Source organism: Haliotis cracherodii, unplaced genomic scaffold, assembly GCF_022045235.1.
Source record: "Haliotis cracherodii isolate W230 unplaced genomic scaffold, xgHalCrac1.p SCAF_12, whole genome shotgun sequence".
NCBI classification, from domain to species: domain Eukaryota; kingdom Metazoa; phylum Mollusca; class Gastropoda; order Lepetellida; family Haliotidae; genus Haliotis; species Haliotis cracherodii.
Genome location: NW_027266267.1, coordinates 3,510,189 through 3,528,275, shown reverse-complemented (window position 1 = coordinate 3,528,275; position 18,087 = coordinate 3,510,189). Strand labels below are relative to the sequence as shown.

General features: G+C 39.8%; 1 protein-coding gene and 1 long non-coding RNA gene across 2 annotated transcripts; one reads left to right on the top strand and one right to left on the bottom strand.

Moving 5' to 3' along the window:
- The first annotated feature begins 979 nt into the window (after positions 1–979).
- LOC139457449 (uncharacterized) lies at positions 980–13,014 on the top strand. Its single transcript, XR_011652588.1, has 3 exons — positions 980–1,068; positions 11,105–11,228; positions 12,207–13,014. It is a non-coding gene; the product is annotated as an uncharacterized lncRNA (long non-coding RNA).
- Positions 13,015–16,725: 3,711 nt separating this feature from the next.
- On the bottom strand, positions 16,726–17,517 carry LOC139458088 (uncharacterized). Its single transcript, XM_071239395.1, has one exon. It carries the CDS (start codon positions 17,515–17,517, stop codon positions 16,726–16,728), a length of 792 nt encoding a protein of 263 aa, XP_071095496.1.
- Positions 17,518–18,087: the final 570 nt, after the last annotated feature.

The window sequence follows — 18,087 nt, the reverse complement described above, 5'->3', positions numbered from 1 at the left end:
CAAGCGATCTTGGTACCGAAGCCGTGATGAAATGTGTGAGAGATACGTAAACCCGCCTGTACTATATACTAGTATACATAGCCTAACAAGCTACTGGAAGTTTCCATACCGTGCCCTCACCAGTGAAGCAGCAATAGAACATTACAGAACTTTCCACATGTTTCTATACGATACTATCACCGTCGGCGGTTTATACACCACACTAGCATCTAAATATAGTAACTTACTGACAACTGGTCACTGCCCAACCACAATGCAATGAGCGCCTGCGGAATCTCATCCAAAAAACAATGTAACACAGTTACAATTATTGTCAAACAAGACAATACACTGCCATAAAACAATTGAAATTCCCTAAATTCACTCCGTCACGCACGCACTTAAACCCCAAGCAGACTGTCCTATGGAAGGCGAATTCCCCCTTGGTTCCACGGCCACCTGGTGTCTCTGTATTGTCACCACCGGCTGTTACTCTGTTGATATCTGACCCACTATGTCACCAGAACTATATGGATGATGTGATATCTATCGTTGCATATTACACCTTGTATCGGAGGGGCTTCAATTTGCCCCTTGCTATGTCCATTCTCACACCTATCAGCCCCCATTTGCCCTGTGTCCATTACCAATTACTTAGCTATAATTACTTAAGTGTTGGCTTCCATTGTCTATTGCTAAGCATCTGTTGGCTTCCTTTGATAGGTTGTACCCTTTGTTAGTTTCCACCTTTTGTTATCTTATTAATTTTGTTGTCCTTACATGTACATATACATGCTCTCTGCCTCATGGCCTTCATTCAACTGATGAAGGAGGAAGCATACACTCCGAAACGTTGTGTTCCTCATAATAAAGAAGTTGACATCCATATATTCTCTTCCTTATTTTCACTTCTGTTTTAGTGAACTGAAGATAAAATTCGTTTGATAGGGAAATATTATCAAGTGAAACTAGCTGTAAGGACGTATTCCCCGCAAATCACCCCAGCAGCTGAAATCTGTCAGTGTGAACTCAACACGCTGGTGACTATGTTTCTGTTTTACGTTGTGGCCGGAGGACTCCATGTTTGTGGTATGTATCTGTATATGTCTTCGAAAACTGAACTTGCTAATATCTATAACCGTCCTTATGTTATTTTCCTTGATGCTTCGCAACATTCTATCTGCTGTTACTAAGCTTAAGTTTCAAGGAAGATCAGTTGATTTGCGTGCTGGCGACAGCTGTATATCGACGTAACTCACACACTTCCTGTTGACAAACAAACTGTTGGTGTGTATTAGATTTAATGCTCTATTGAACAGAATATAATGTGTGTGTATAACATAGCTTGTCTGCCTAGTGCGCGTAAAACATACAACATACAACAGACGAAGGGACAGTGTTTCCCAAATTTATTACATTAATGGCGCAGGTCATAAAATATAATAAACATAAACATACAAATGATCATAGCCCTGACATATGTATAGTCACTTAGAATATGGGTTATCAGTGTTAATTTAAGGTGGACTAATTTTGTTTAGTCCTGTACAGGAAAATTTATAGTCTTACACAATCTTCTGGAATTGAATATGTCGCCGAGATTGGTGCAATTATATGATAGCTTATTAATGGTTGGGTGCTGTGATGTCCATATGTAAACGTCAGTCTTCATTTTCAGTTGAATACTATAGCAAACTGATACTTTCATTTGACGACTTTTCTCGAGTTTTTACTATTATTTACTTTTTGACACGAACAAACTTGATACCCACACGTGTGTGGTAGTAGTATCAAGGGGAACGACATGTACCCTTACACGGGATATATCCTATAAGTGAAATTGTAACATAATACCTCACCATAAGAATATGACACGTGTAGTTTCAATCTGTTCCTCCACATCACAGTTACTAGCATGCAGTTGTCGTTCCCGATTCACCATCATACCCAGCTCTGTACAATTAAGGATGCAAATGAACAGCATGTATGCAGAGGTACTCAGTCAGTTGACTATGGCAAAACATTAATCCAAAGCACCTGTCTTACACCTTAAACATGTTTTACAGTGTATAAATGTGGTAATATGTTATGGACACGACCCTCAAAAATACAATATTGCACCATATAGCTGAACAAAATACAGTGCACAAAAATACCAGATTGGAAGGCGATAGGAATAATTTTTCAGTTAATTTGATCGTGAAGGGTATTATATTCCAGTGATAGATCCTTCTCTTGTGAGTAGAACGCAATAACAGAGATTATTGATACAGGGAGCATGTACCTTTCACTAATATTATCGAATTAACATAGACACACATGGAAGGGTGATATATATAAAATCATTTAGAACGAGGAAATCAAAGACTAAAACTATAACTGTTGTCATTAAAACAATTCATCACATCATATCTGAAATAGGTATAACACTTTTGGCAATACCAAATCTGCCCTTAAGATTTCGTCTTCATGGTCTAGTGGAAAGAGCTCCTGTCTGGTTCGATCTCCGGGCCGCGTCACACCAAAATACGTTGAAAGATGATACTTGTTGTCAGCATGGCAAGTCAGTGGGCTGGCATGAAACAACCCGGCATTAGTCCGGACGAGTACAAGCAGTTCTCCTAAACCGTTCAATAATAGTTTATTATTCACAGAATGATCGTGTCTAAAACGCAACATGGCAACATAGGTACACTGTTCTTGCATGTCATGAGAAAATATATTTCTCGATCATACACTTTTTCCTTTCCTCTAGACATACAATCATATTTCGTTCGTTGTGTTTACTTTTTAATAGACATACCGAACTGAAGCTACATTTATGTTGTAAATGAAGCGTGTAAAATACTTTAATACGGCATTAAACATAATTCATATAAATTATGCATATACTTTGGCTTATACTGTGTCTGTCTCATGTCTGATTACACTCACAGTGAATCATGTTGCACGTTATCAATACGATATGCATTTCGCAAAGTAGGTATATGAAATAAGTTTATTATTTTTAGAAGACATGTGTCTGGAATGCAACAATATATTTTGGTTATACTTGTCACTTTTCAGCTTTCGTTGTTTTCTCATACTCGGACACTTAGGGACATACTGACCGCTTTTGCCAAATGTGACCCACTGTTTTCATGAGCTACACGTGTAGCGTATGCACTAGTGGATACATAGGTTTATACATAGAACGTGAAAGAGGTCACGTGAGCCTTGATGGCAAAGGTATCAGTATCTGAGAAAATATAGCAACGTGAACGCAATATTTCAAAAGTTGGGGCATATGATCATATCGTACCGGTAATATAAGCATATAGCAACGATTGAAATACATACCCTTGATATCCGGAATGATACCTCACTTTATAAGGCTTGAAAACATTTGAAAATGTACAATTTACAAATGATGCTCCACCTAAGGAAGTGTCCATATTTCAAACTCTGTAAACTTAGAAGGGACTTGGAAATGTCAGCATATATTACAATAAAGAGAAATGCACTGGGAATGCTCTGTGATCAAGTATTTACTGGGTATCAACTTTTGTATTTCATGTTTGGAAATGTCTGCACATCAGGTCATAGCATTCATGACAAATGGTGCTTGTGCATACAACAATACACGATGATCATATGTTTTAAAGGTGTAGCTTCCTATGAAATAAACACCCGAAGTTAGTTTATATCGGGAAACTAACGTAAATCTGGTCACGGCATGCATTTCCTACTGTATACTTGAAGATCAGGGATAGAATAGGTCTTCAGCAACCAATTCATGCCGTAAAAAGCGGCTATGCTTGTCAATAACAGGCGACAAACAGGATCGGGTGGACAGGCTCTCTGACTTGGTCGATGCATGTCATCGTATCCCAATTAAGTGGATCGATGCTCATGATGTTAGTCACTGGATTGTCTGGTCCATACTCGATTATTTACAGACAGACGTCATATAGCTGGATTATTGCTGAGTGCGGCGTTAATCAACAAACGAACAAACAAACATATTTGAACAGTTTTAAGAGCCAGCAAAATTGCCGCCAATATATACAAAATGAAGTAAATTAATGTGAAAGTAAGTAGTGTTTTTAGCAATTTATCAAACATTTCGACACCCGATATACACCAGAGATGGGCTTCACCCATGGCAGCTGTGTTTGGGATCTAACCCTGGTCTTTGGAATGACGAGACACCCCTTTAACAACTGGGCTACACAACTGACACATTACAGTGATACTTCCTTGATATAAACACACTGGCCCGCATTCTTCATTCATTCAAACACGGAAATTGAAGCCGAGTTAGTGCGTCACTGCTGAGACGAGCGTCTGTGTATTTATTATCCCCACATTCAAATGATATTTCTATCATCACGATTTCGGCATATGTTATACATATTTGTTTTCAAAGACATGTACGCCTGTGCGAAACATATTTCACAACTGTTGATACAAGTCAATATCAAGAAAAGAGAAATCTAAAATATCGATAAGACTGGATATATACATATAAAAACTTGTATGTAACATTAAGATGTGTACCAACCAACAACTGTTTACCGAACTCTTGCATACTATTATCAATGTACATGCATACACATCTGTTAAAAGATATATGACTCGAAACATCCAAGTAATCATCTGAAGCGATACTTTTCAGTTAGGTGTATGCTGCTAAATATATTCACTCAGAAAACATGGAAGCTTGAACAAATATTTCCGTCTCCCTCATCAATGTGCATGTATACACATCTGTTAGGAGATATATGACTCGAAACATCCAAGTAATCATCTGAAGCGATACTTTTCAGTTAGGTGTATGCTGCTAAATATATTCACTCAGAAAACATGGAAGCTTGAACAAATAGTTCCGTCTCCCTCATCAATGTACATGTATACACACCTGTTAGGAGATATATGACTCGAAACATCCAAGTAATCATCTGAAGCGATACTTTTCAGTTAGGTGTATGCTGCTAAATATATTCACTCAGAAAACATGGAAGCTTGAACAAATATTTCCGTCTCCCTCATCAATGTACATGTATACACATCTGTTAGGAGATATATGACTCGAAACATCCAAGTAATCATCTGAAGCGATACTTTTCAGTTAGGTGTATGCTGCTAAATATATTCACTCAGAAAACATGGAAGCTTGAACAAATATTTCCGTCTCCCTCATCAATGTACATGTATACACATCTGTTAGGAGATATATGACTCGAAACATCCAAGTAATCATCTGAAGCGATACTTTTCAGTTAGGTGTATGCTGCTAAATATATTCACTCAGAAAACATGGAAGCTTGAACAAATATTTCCGTCTCCCTCATCAATGTACATGTATACACATCTGTTAGGAGATATATGACTCGAAACATCCAAGTAATCATCTGAAGCGATACTTTTCAGTTAGGTGTATGCTGCTAAATATATTCACTCAGAAAACATGGAAGCTTGAACAAATATTTCCGTCTCCCTCATCAATGTACATGTATACACATCTGTTAGGAGATATATGACTCGAAACATCCAAGTAATCATCTGAAGCGATACTTTTCAGTTAGGTGTATGCTGCTAAATATATTCACTCAGAAAACATGGAAGCTTGAACAAATATTTCCGTCTCCCTCATCAATGTACATGTATACACATCTGTTAGGAGATATATGACTCGAAACATCCAAGTAATCATCTGAAGCGATACTTTTCAGTTAGGTGTATGCTGCTAAATATATTCACTCAGAAAACATGGAAGCTTGAACAAATATTTCCGTCTCCCTCATCAATGTACATGTATACACATCTGTTAGGAGATATATGACTCGAAACATCCAAGTAATCATCTGAAGCGATACTTTTCAGTTAGGTGTATGCTGCTAAATATATTCACTCAGAAAACATGGAAGCTTGAACAAATATTTCCGTCTCCCTCATCAATGTACATGTATACACATCTGTTAGGAGATATATGACTCGAAACATCCAAGTAATCATCTGAAGCGATACTTTTCAGTTAGGTGTATGCTGCTAAATATATTCACTCAGAAAACATGGAAGCTTGAACAAATATTTCCGTCTCCCTCATCAATGTACATGTATACACATCTGTTAGGAGATATATGACTCGAAACATCCAAGTAATCATCTGAAGCGATACTTTTCAGTTAGGTGTATGCTGCTAAATATATTCACTCAGAAAACATGGAAGCTTAAACAAATATTTCCGTCTCCCTCATCAATGTACATGTATACACATCTGTTAGGAGATATATGACTCGAAACATCCAAGTAATCATCTGAAGCGATACTTTTCAGTTAGGTGTATGCTGCTAAATATATTCACTCAGAAAACATGGAAGCTTGAACAAATATTTCCGTCTCCCTCATCAATGTACATGTATACACATCTGTTAGGAGATATATGACTCGAAACATCCAAGTAATCATCTGAAGCGATACTTTTCAGTTAGGTGTATGCTGCTAAATATATTCACTCAGAAAACATGGAAGCTTGAACAAATATTTCCGTCTCCCTCATCAATGTACATGTATACACATCTGTTAGGAGATATATGACTCGAAACATCCAAGTAATCATCTGAAGCGATACTTTTCAGTTAGGTGTATGCTGCTAAATATATTCACTCAGAAAACATGGAAGCTTGAACAAATATTTCCGTCTCCCTCATCAATGTACATGTATACACATCTGTTAGGAGATATATGACTCGAAACATCCAAGTAATCATCTGAAGCGATACTTTTCAGTTAGGTGTATGCTGCTAAATATATTCACTCAGAAAACATGGAAGCTTGAACAAATTTTTGCGTCTCCCTCATCAATGTACATGTATACACATCTGTTAGGAGATATATGACTCGAAACATCCAAGTAATCATCTGAAGCGATACTTTTCAGTTAGGTGTATGCTGCTAAATATATTCACTCAGAAAACATGGAAGCTTGAACAAATATTTCCGTCTCCCTCATCAATATACATGTATACACATCTGTTAGGAGATATATGACTCGTTTGGTCTTTTCCAAAGTACGTTGGGGGACACGGGTGGCCCAGTCGTTTAAGGCGCCGCGATTCGCTGTGCAGAGTTGCGTCCCTTGGGCACGCCAGAAGCCTATGATTTTGGGTTGTGTTTAACGCTGCTTTTAACAGTATTCCAGTTATATCACGGTGTGTCAGCTTAATGTGGGTGGAAAGCTCGAAGTGATGCAGGTCTTAGCCATTTACAACTTCGGTGAAACCGACGAGCACGGGTATAGTGCTGACAAACATAGAAACATAATCGGGGCGAACAGGGATTCGAACCCACAGTCATAGGTTTCTGCACAGCGAATCGTGGCATCTTAGACGACTGGGCCACCTGTTCCCCCTTCCCCGGCGTCTTAACACGAAACTGACAAGACCCCTTCGACAATCATAAGAAAGTCAAGTGTGCGATTCCGACTACACCAGAAGTCTTCATGAATCACTATGATGGTGGTGATAGCAGGTGTTCGTGAACAGCCAGTGCACGTGTCACCCCAACAAAACACGAAAACATATGGTGCAAGACAAAATAAGTCATTTACTCTAATATCAGCTACCCAGGAAACAGTAGGCCGGTAGTTGGCGTGGCCTTATTTCTTCAGTTATTGGAAACAATAGCACACAAAGGCTTGAAGTGTATTTATTACAGTGTCAGATGTTAAAAAATAATTCTTCATTCAGACAAAGGATCCTATAACCTTCGACTCATTGCAAGCTGCGACACTATATTAATGTGTAATATTTTCAGGTGTAATCATCCAATAAAACGGCCATTGAGTATGATTTTAGCCACAAATTTGATCTTTACAAAGTGATATGTTTTCATTATCTTTCATGTCACCATATTGCTTTCTTCTCTAATGCATTCAACTGAGAGTGACTGTGTAGATAAAGCAGTGGGTTCTCAGTTTTGGTGTACTTGCAGGTCTCCTCTCTGTATCAGCAACATCTGACAACGTCGTTACACATATTGGTCATGACAAAGTCATCGATGTCGATTTTCTACTTTATTCCCCCAAGAGATAATTCCCAGTCAACATGCGCGTTGACAGAGACAAAACGCTTTCCATAATCTTAAAAAAAGATCTCTCAAATGTACGATTCCATCTAGATCATAAACATATGTTTATGAATATATCTAAAAAATGATGATACGGACCAGATTTTCGGGAGAAGGTCAGAGTATCCTGTCCCACCGGTGCTACCATCGCAAACCCATTCGAAGTTCACCTTACAAGAAGCCAAGGAAACATATGGTGCAAGTCAAAATTGGGATTTGCATCAGATATCATTTTTGTCACCTACGCGTCAAGTATGGAAATGCCATCCACATGTCAACAATAAAACGTTTTGAAAGCTTACTGATATCTTGAATGTTGTAACCTTGATAAAACAACTTCTGAGCATGCTCGGTTGTATTTCAAAAGCTGTTACATGTAGACACCGAAGGCTGGAGCTGCTCGGATATTGCTCGACATTCAGGTTTGTTTTGTATGTTCGTTATTTAACGTCGCACTCTCGACATAAAGAAACTGTTGGCTGCTGACTGTGTCCTACAGTCTTGTGGCGAGTGTCTGGTCATTCTGAATCTTTATCCATAGATCCAAATATGAAACATATGATGACATTCTGATTCATATGCATAACATAACAGATTAGCCAGGAGGGTTGTCGATCTGATGTAAAGAAACGCTGATATTTTTCTCTAAACAAAGTTTGGTGCTAACCATGATTTTTGGATGGCCCTCTTCCTGCATTAGCCAACCTGAAAAGATAAAATGCAAAAACATGTGTATGAGACCTTCCCATAGAGAGTGTCAAAGTTTGGGTGACCCTCTTCCTGTCATTGTCATGTACATATTTGCATTACCCAACCTGAAAAGATAAAATGCAAATACACGTATTTTAGACCTTCCCATAGAGAGCGTCATAGTTTGGGTGACCCTCCCCTGATTCCCCTCAGAAATGATAGTTGCAAAACTATGCCGCGTTGTTGCCCGACCTCCCTAAATACATTGTGATTGTCTTTCAAAATGCAATTGTCCTCTACATATCTGGACAACCAGTTATTTGAAATACTACTACAGTGTCTCTTGTAAGATGCACTGGTGATAGTAAGGCCTGTATGATAGCGGCTCATCGGTCGTCTGTTGATGTCTTCAGGGTGGGATTGGTGGCACCTTTAATCCAATGTACTGGAATACAGCCCGCATTATCCTACTGTCCACGAATCCATTTTCACCCTTCGTCCCGAGGCAAGAGACTTAACTGACATTAAAAGTCCAGTTTCCACCCTTGCCGAACTAGGCTGGTATTTTGAGTTATATCTTGGCTGGACTAACGAGTCTATGCATAGTCCAATCAAAATCGCGTGAGGAAATCGAAATCCGGTTCGTTAACTGTCATGCAGATTTCAGTCGATTGCAGGATTTGCAAAACATGTGCACCGCTAACTCGGCGTCAACAGATATTTTCCATATCTTTTCATGTTTTTAATCAAAGTGCTCACGTGATTTGATACACTTTGCGATGTAAGACACGTTTTATCACAATATAGATCTGGATTATTGATCAGATCGTCTTGACTGGGCGCCGCCATTTTGTTTGAAGCAAATGCGAGTGATACAAAAGGCAGAATCTGATTGGTCAATAGGAGGGGCATAGAAGGGACACAACTCGTACTAACCACTGGTCGCGCTACGATCGAACCCTGAAATTCCAGCCAAGTTCTGCAAGGGTTGAAACTGGACTTTTTTAGTCAGTAAACTCCCGTGCTTCGGGAAGATGGTCTTCTCCTTGCGTCGTGTATTATACCTAGGTGATTGAAGACAGCTTATCAGTTATACCTATAATATCATTTTTCGCAGATTACTATTTCGTAATTGGGTAAGGTCTTTGTTTACATCATCGATGTTTGAATTATAATACCTTCTAACCACATTAATCTCAGTTGTTTAATTGTGTCCAGCAACCTTGTTTCTGTCGCCGTTAGCCTGTAGTCGAAATGCTGTGTCAAATCTAGAATGGCCTGCCACAAATATATCATAATTTTCGTGCTGTCATGTGACTTGTCTAGTTGTGATTATCGTTTTTCTTGGTTTGCTTGGTCATAGATCTCACCTCTTTGCTTTCGGGCATTAGTCTCCAGTTTTTTCATCCAGCATTAACATGCGTTTTCTATACTCTGTAATGACATTTCCACAGCCTGACATTGGCGACGCCAATGTTAAATTCACAAAAGGTCGTCTGATCTGATCTGATCTGATCTGTTAACGCATACAAAATGTTAAAATTGTGACATACCTAATACAAATCTTGAGTGAGTAAAAATGTTTTGTGTTCAGTACATCTGACCTTCACCTTCAACTCCCATCTACTTGATATTATGTATTTGTTTAATATCCTATTTTGCATCAACATTACTAGCTTCATCATGTGTAGTGATTTCCTCTTCTTGCTTGATTGTCCACTTTTTCAAAGTCAATAGTTCCGTTTGCAATGATAAAAGTGAAGATGGTTTCATACATATGGTTCGTTCATGTTCGCCTTTGAAATTACAATAGGGGCGGTGGGGTAGCCTAGTGGTTAGAGCGTTCGCTCGTCAGGCCGAAGACCTAGGTTCGATTCCCGACATTGGTACTATATGTGAAGCCCATTTCTGGCGTCCCCCGCCGTGATATTGCTGGAATATTGCTAATAGCGGCGTAATTCATACTCGCTCACTCACTCGCTGAAATCACAATAGGTGCGAGTTTGCATGCATATGATTCAGGATGAGTGCAGGTGAGATATGCCTACATTAAAAAAGTAGTGGTAAGAGATGAAAGAAGTAACGAAAAAAATCTTAGAAATATATTCTTTTATGTGTCCAGAGATATACAGAATATAAGACGAATAAATTGCTGTGTTAAGGCTAGCTCTGTGAATGAGTTTTTGTGTCTGTGGTAAATGGTCATACCCGTGTTAGGTGTAAAGCACGATATACTATTTTGTCAAGAAGTCGTCATAAGTTTTTTTAAATTGGTCATTTTCCCAGTAAAGATATATCTGACATAAACGTGGTATATTTGCTGCAGATGATGACTCAACAGAGGGAGGTAGTGGAACCGTTACGGCACTCGATCAGGTCGTTCTGATAGCCGTGATTATCGCTGTCGTCGTTGCTGGCATAGTGAATTGGCGAATGCGGAATAAAAATAGGTGAGTACTCCGTATGACAACGACTTCAACGAATATTGTTTAAATGTAATATATGCATAAATCGTTTTTTCAACAACATAATTTCGTTTGTTGTTTTACACCGCACCCAGCAAAAGCTATGTAGAGGCGGTCTGTACATAATCGAGTCTAGACTAGACAATCCAGTGATTGACATCATGAGCATCGAGCATACGATGACCTGTATCAACCACGTCAACGAGCCTGACCACCCGATGCCGCTCGTCGCCTCTTACGAGGGCTCGTAAATCTTTCCCAAACGCGTGTCCAGCTTTCAACCATGGGCCACAACAAAGTGAACTGGTAAATGTAGTACATTGTTTGAGTAAGTCACTACAAGTGGGGTTTGTTTGTTGAGGCCGTATATTTGGGACAGCCAGTTGAACGTGATAGATATGGAAACATCTACTGTCATACTTCACTACCGGTTGTAATGTGTTTCCCATTCGTTGATTATTGTCATACTATATTACTAGAAACTAATACCACTCTAGACCCGTGAAGATTCTGGGGTAGAATAGGTCTTCAGCAACCCATGCTTGTCGTAAAAGGCGACTAACGGGATCGGGTTGTCAGGCTTGCTGACTTGGTTGATGCATGTCATCGATCCCAATTTCGCGGATCGATGCTCATGATGTCAATCACTTGATTGTCTGGTCCAGACTCGATTATTTACTGACCGCCGGAATATTGCTGAGTGCGGCGTTAAAAACAAACAAACAACAACAATAATATAACTATATTACTAGAAACTAATACCACTCAAGGGTGATTTTGATTAGCCTCCGACACCCGGCCTATTTCTTATGCTTCTAACGCGTCTGCGTACAGAATAGCTGGTGTGACTACATGAAGTTGAATGTTCTGTTTGTTTATAACAATTCTTGACGTGAAAATGCAACTTTTGCCTCGACCAGCTATTATTGACAACATGCACTCTTATTTGTTTCTATATTTCAGCTTTAGCACATGCGTACAATCTCTAACGGGGCTGACAACGCCACCCAACCACTGGGAGATATCGCCACCTCTGGAAATCCACTTTTATGCGTGATGATATAAATATATCAACACTCATCGGTAAAAGTTGGAAACTCCGCAAGCCGACATGTGCATTTGTATTGAGTATTGTAGTTACATACACTCTATTAGTGTACTGTAACACTTCTGAATAATAAATCTTTGTAACGAACATTATATCTTTCTCTGAACATACGTTTATGGTGGTAAGCCAAACGCTGGAACCTAAATAGTTTATAATAATAATAATAATAATAAGTCCATTTATACTGCGCCAGATTCCATTCACCAAGTTCATGCTCATGGCGCTACATAGTTTTACCAAATAATGCTAATGAAAGGGGGAATAGAGTTGATAGTGTTGTGAGAAAAGGTGTGTTTTCAGATGAGCCTTAAAGGATGAAAGCGATGGCGACAGCTGAAGATCAGATGGTAGTTTGTTCCATAGCGAGGAAGCGTAGAACTGGAAAGATGTCTGACCAAAGGTTTTGAGACGGGTTTCCGGGACTTGTAACAGGTGGTTATTCTGAGAACGGAGAGATCTGGAAGGCTTGTAGTTAGGCAATAGTTCGGCTGTTTCCATGTAACATTTGTAACATTTGTATTTTGAATTCAATTCTGGCCTTGAGTTGTAACCAGTGTAGGTTACATTACACACAGTTTAAGTTCACACAGAAATGTTATCTAGGACTACACTTGAGTTGAACACATGCATGCTATTGTTGTTACTGATAATAAACTGTTAATCCTCCACCTACTATATATATTCTGTGCTATGTGTCTCATTCAGTCATGCTTGACAACGGTATAAGGATCTATACCGAAACGTCGTCTTTACAGTATTAAGGAAGTTGTCATCCATAAATTGTGTCTACTTTGTCTTCCGTCAACTTCAAAGTAATGCCTATCAAACAATTTACACTTGAGTTGTTCATAAAAGTAAGCACTTCGTGTTCACTTGCACTAAACGCTTAACGTTCCAGTCGTAATGTTTCTTCGTCAAATGGGGGTAGGGTAGCCTTGTGGTTAAAGCGTTCTCTCGTCACACCAAAGACCCGTGTTCGATTCCCGACATGGGTACTATGTGTGAAGCACATTTCTGGTGTCCCCCGCCATGATATTGCTGGAATATTGCTAAGAGCAGCGTAAAACCATACTCACTCACTCACTTCGTTAAATGGTCCTCTGTTATAATGGCCCAAAAGGTGGTCGTTATCGGCACAGACACTACACAAATGTACCCAAGGTATGTTTCTGTATACAGGCAGTATTGTTAAATGCGCTGGACCGGTACCTTGAAATCTTATGTGTGCACAAAATCCGGGATGCCCAACAGCGGTAAAATGTAACGTGGCAGTACGAACTGTATATGTTTCTCTCGGAATTTCCGTTCCATACAAACACAGTGACGTAAGTACAATATTCCACGATACATAGCATTACCCAGCATGCATTCGTCATCAGGCGAACAAGAACTACAACATGAACTATAGGTGAGGAACATGAACTCGTCCACCGTTTAGGTTACCGGATACCTTTCTGTTTTCTGATATTAGCCAGGGTATATTGCTATATACAGAGACGTACCTTGGACGTGAAAGGAAAAACATGGGCACGCTACTCAGTGATTCGTCTTTTAAAAATGTACAAGATAAAGAAAGTAGTTTATGGTAATTGTAATGAAGGCTATGTTGAGGATGAGTTTCATGTACTTCTCATTGGTAAATATCATCAGTTTCTTAGAAATAGATACCTCCCTATGATTTCAACTATGTACAAAGATGAACAACTGATGAAAAATTTGTTGAACTCCCGCAATGCTAACACAATATCATCTCTGTCAATATTCCTGAAGAAGATTTTTTAAATTAGACCTTAATATTATATGTAAACTTAATATTACCTACACGTGACTGTGCAATGTTGATACAAAAAAACCACTTCTGTACTGTAGGTCATATGGCCTAAAATATTGAATAAACTTCTGTCTGTCTGTCTGTCTGTCTGTCTGATTCGTCTTGTACTTCTCTAAGCACTTAAAACATGTAGGTGTCAATCTTTTCTCATATGTGCCAAACGTGCGTTCAACATTTGAAAAGGTGTAAATTCCTATTTGGTTCTTACGGTGACCCATAAGGGACATGGAGTCTGTTTTTCAACATTTTGATATTTCACTTACTTTTATCATAATCTTTTGCAAATTAATACTATTTGTCATACAAATATATGATAAATCATGTATAAAAACAACCGAAAACATGGAAAATGTACTCTCAAATAACTATTGAATCGCTGAAATATGAAGCGAAAATGTCAAAAACTAAAATGAAAATGTCAAATGCTTGTTTTTATATGTATGGGCTACAACAAAATGTTCTATCGCGTGTGGAAAGAGAGTCAGAAGAATCTGAGCTACACACACTATGAGTGAGTTGACCGCCGCTGTCAGCAGTATTTCAGATATAACACGAATTTTAGGTTGATTGTTTGTTTGTTGCTTAATGCCGCACTTAGCAATATTCAAGCTCTATGACGGCAGTTTTTTGTAGCCACATGCAATCAGTAGAATGTTTCCTATTCACCCAGGTTCCATCAAGGTAAATGACCTGGAAGCCGTCACAACGATAGTTATAAATGTTTCAGAGATAATGTGACCTCAGACAGGATGGAATACAACTCCCTTAACCCTCTCGGTCATCGCTACGTACGGTGTGTCGACATCCCGTCTCTTGGAGAGCAATATTTAATGCAGTCCGTTAAACCTTAATTGTCATTTCACATCCCGGTTATGTTTTTGAGACCACCCCTAAACCTTCTTTGTTTATGGTATCGTAGACTTGTTGGTATGAACTGAAAACCCATAGCTTGGGCAGTTCGATAATACACCCTATCAAAACTAATATCCCTCTATCACCCTAAAGTGAAAATAACTTTATGCATTTCCTACTCCAGACCCTATGTCGTGTACCGTGGGTATGGCTATGCAAGTGTAATGTAACATGCATCATGGGAGCAGTGAGAACAAAACAAATTCGACGTCATTTCGTTATTTTCGAAGATGCACTCTAGAATCTTCTCAAAATGATTTTCTATAGTTGATTTGATGTTTTATGAAGACAACATTATTATCATTATAACGGGGTCACGTGCGCATTATTCAATAGTGCATATAGTCTCTAGTCTCTAGTCTATACTAACGAATCTGAAATTACTCTCTTCGTTCCAATCATTCTCCTTGTGAATATAATTCTTCAAACCACAGGTAAGTCGATCTGTAGTTACTCGATATTTTAACAGCATCAATCTGTTAAAAAATCTATCTTTTTTTAACAGGCAAAAACATTTTTCTAGCATTTCCGACACTACTTTAGCGGCTCTAATCTTTGAAGTTGGGGCCATGACGCTGACAGCTCGGGAATTGCTCATTGTGTTTGTCACCTTCCACTTTTATACCCGAGCAAGTCTCACACACCCGTGGTTATCGAGCATGTTTCTCAGCCATCTTTAATTCGAAATAACGCATTAGTAACATGACCGTCATTATAATGTGCATCGGTGATACTTTAAGGAGATATTTATTTGCAACTAAGTGGAATTACAATAACAGCAGAAAATGTAACTAAAAACCCGAGGGAAATTAGGAAGTCCCTACATTTTAATACCAAAAACATTAGAAATGAGAAACCATGCACATTACTAGTCGTTACATATTAACTGCGGTGCATGTTTCATATACAATAATAAATCAACATTAGACATACATTTTGACTAAGCAATACAATACAAAAGAACTGTCAATCAATCAGGAACATTGTCACAATTTGATTAAAACTAAATTTATCTCTTTGGTCCTCAAATTACATTCATGGGGAAATGAATGCAATAACACGTGACCACTTCAGCTAATCAGAATGCAGGAATTAGAATATTACAACACAATGTATATATAAGAAAAAGTTCATATACTCATGTATCATTGAGATTGTTGGAGTAATTAAAAGGACAGTTAGCATGTGCTATTTACAAATGGACACTTGCTTACAATATACACATTGTTTAGTATAAGCAGCTTCGGATGACTTCATCCCACATTTTATCTGCCCCACCAATATTTATCATGCTCTCTGCCCATACATTGTAGTCTAATCCATCTTCAAGTTTTTCAGGTAAACCTCCAAGCAGAAAAGACAGAAAGGTATCATCACCTGTCCAGATTCTAACAAATATTTTAACATCAAGCAAATCAATGATCTTATCAAATAGGATATTTCTTTCTTTTAAATTCTTTTGACATGGAAACGTGTCACACTATATCATTCGCAAATGTTCCACAAATACATTCCTTTGATTCTAGTGGCATTAAACCTAAGCGAACTAGTCTAGCTAAGGAAGTGAAATATTCTGGTCTATCGAGAGCAAGTTTCCATAATCTATGTTCTCGTCCGGATCGTATAGTAAGTTATCTAGAAAGAGATAATCTGTAAGTAATTGTTTTGCATGAAGGTGTAGGTGTAGGTGTAGTTGCAGGTGTAGGTGTAGATGTAGGCGTAGGTGTAGGTGTAGGTGTAGGTGTAGGTGTAGGTGTAGGTGTAGGTGTAGTTGCAGGTGTATGTGTAGGTGTAGGTGTAGGTGTAGGTGTAGATGTTGGTGTAGGCGTAGTTGCAGGTGTAGGTGTAGATGTAGATGTAGGTGTATGTGTATGTGTAGGCGTAGGCGGAGGCGGAGGCGTAGGTGTAGGTGTAGGTGTAGGTGTAGGTGTAGGTGTAGGCGGAGGCGGAGGCGTAGGTGTAGGTGTAGATGTAGATGTAGGTGTAGGCGTAGGTGTAGGTGTAGGCGTAGGTGTAGGCGTAGGCGTAGGTGTAGGTGTAGGTGTAGGCGTAGGCGGAGGCGTAGGTGTAGGTGTAGGTGTAGATGTAGGTGTAGGTGTAGGTGTAGGTGTAGATGTAGGTTTAGGCGTAGGTGTAGATGTAGGTGTAGATGGAGGTGTAGGTGTAGGTGTAGGTGTAGGTGTAGGCGGAGGCGGAGGCGTAGGTGGAGGCGTAGGTGTAGATGGATGTGTAGGTGTAGGTGTAGGTGTACGTGTAGGTGTACGCGTAGGCGTAGGTGTAGGTGTAGGTGTAGGCGTAGGTGTAGGCGTAGGGGTAGGTGTAGGTGTAGGTGTAGGTGTAGGCGTAGGTGTAGGTGTAGGGGTAGGTGTAGGTGTAGGCGTAGGGGTAGGGGTAGGGGTAGGTGTAGGCGTAGGTGTAGGCATAGGGGTAGGGGTAGGGGTAGGTGTAGGTGTAGGCGTAGGTGTAGGTGTAGGGGTAGGGGTAGGGGTAGGGGTAGGTGTAGGGGTAGGGGTAGGGGTAGGTGTAGGTGTAGGCGTAGGTGTAGGCGTAGGGGTAGGGGTAGGGGTACGTGTAGGCGTAGGCGTAGGCGTAGGTGTAGGTGTAGGTGTAGGCGTAGGCGTAGGGGTAGGGGTAGGGGTAGGTGTAGGCGTAGGGGTAGGGGTAGGGGTAGGTGTAGGTGTAGGCGTAGGTGTAGGTGTAGGTGTAGGGGTAGGTGTAGGCGTAGGGGTAGGGGTAGGGGTAGGTGTAGGCGTAGGCGTAGGGGTAGGGGTAGGGGTAGGTGTAGGTGTAGGCGTAGGTGTAGGTGTAGGTGTAGGGGTAGGTGTAGGCGTAGGGGTAGGGGTAGGGGTAGGTGTAGGTGTAGGTGTAGGTGTAGGCGTAGGCGTAGGCGTAGGTGTAGGTGTAGGTGTAGGCGTAGGGGTAGGGGTAGGGGTAGGTGTAGGTATAGGCGTAGGCGTAGGTGTAGGTGTAGGTGTAGGTGTAGGCGTAGGGGT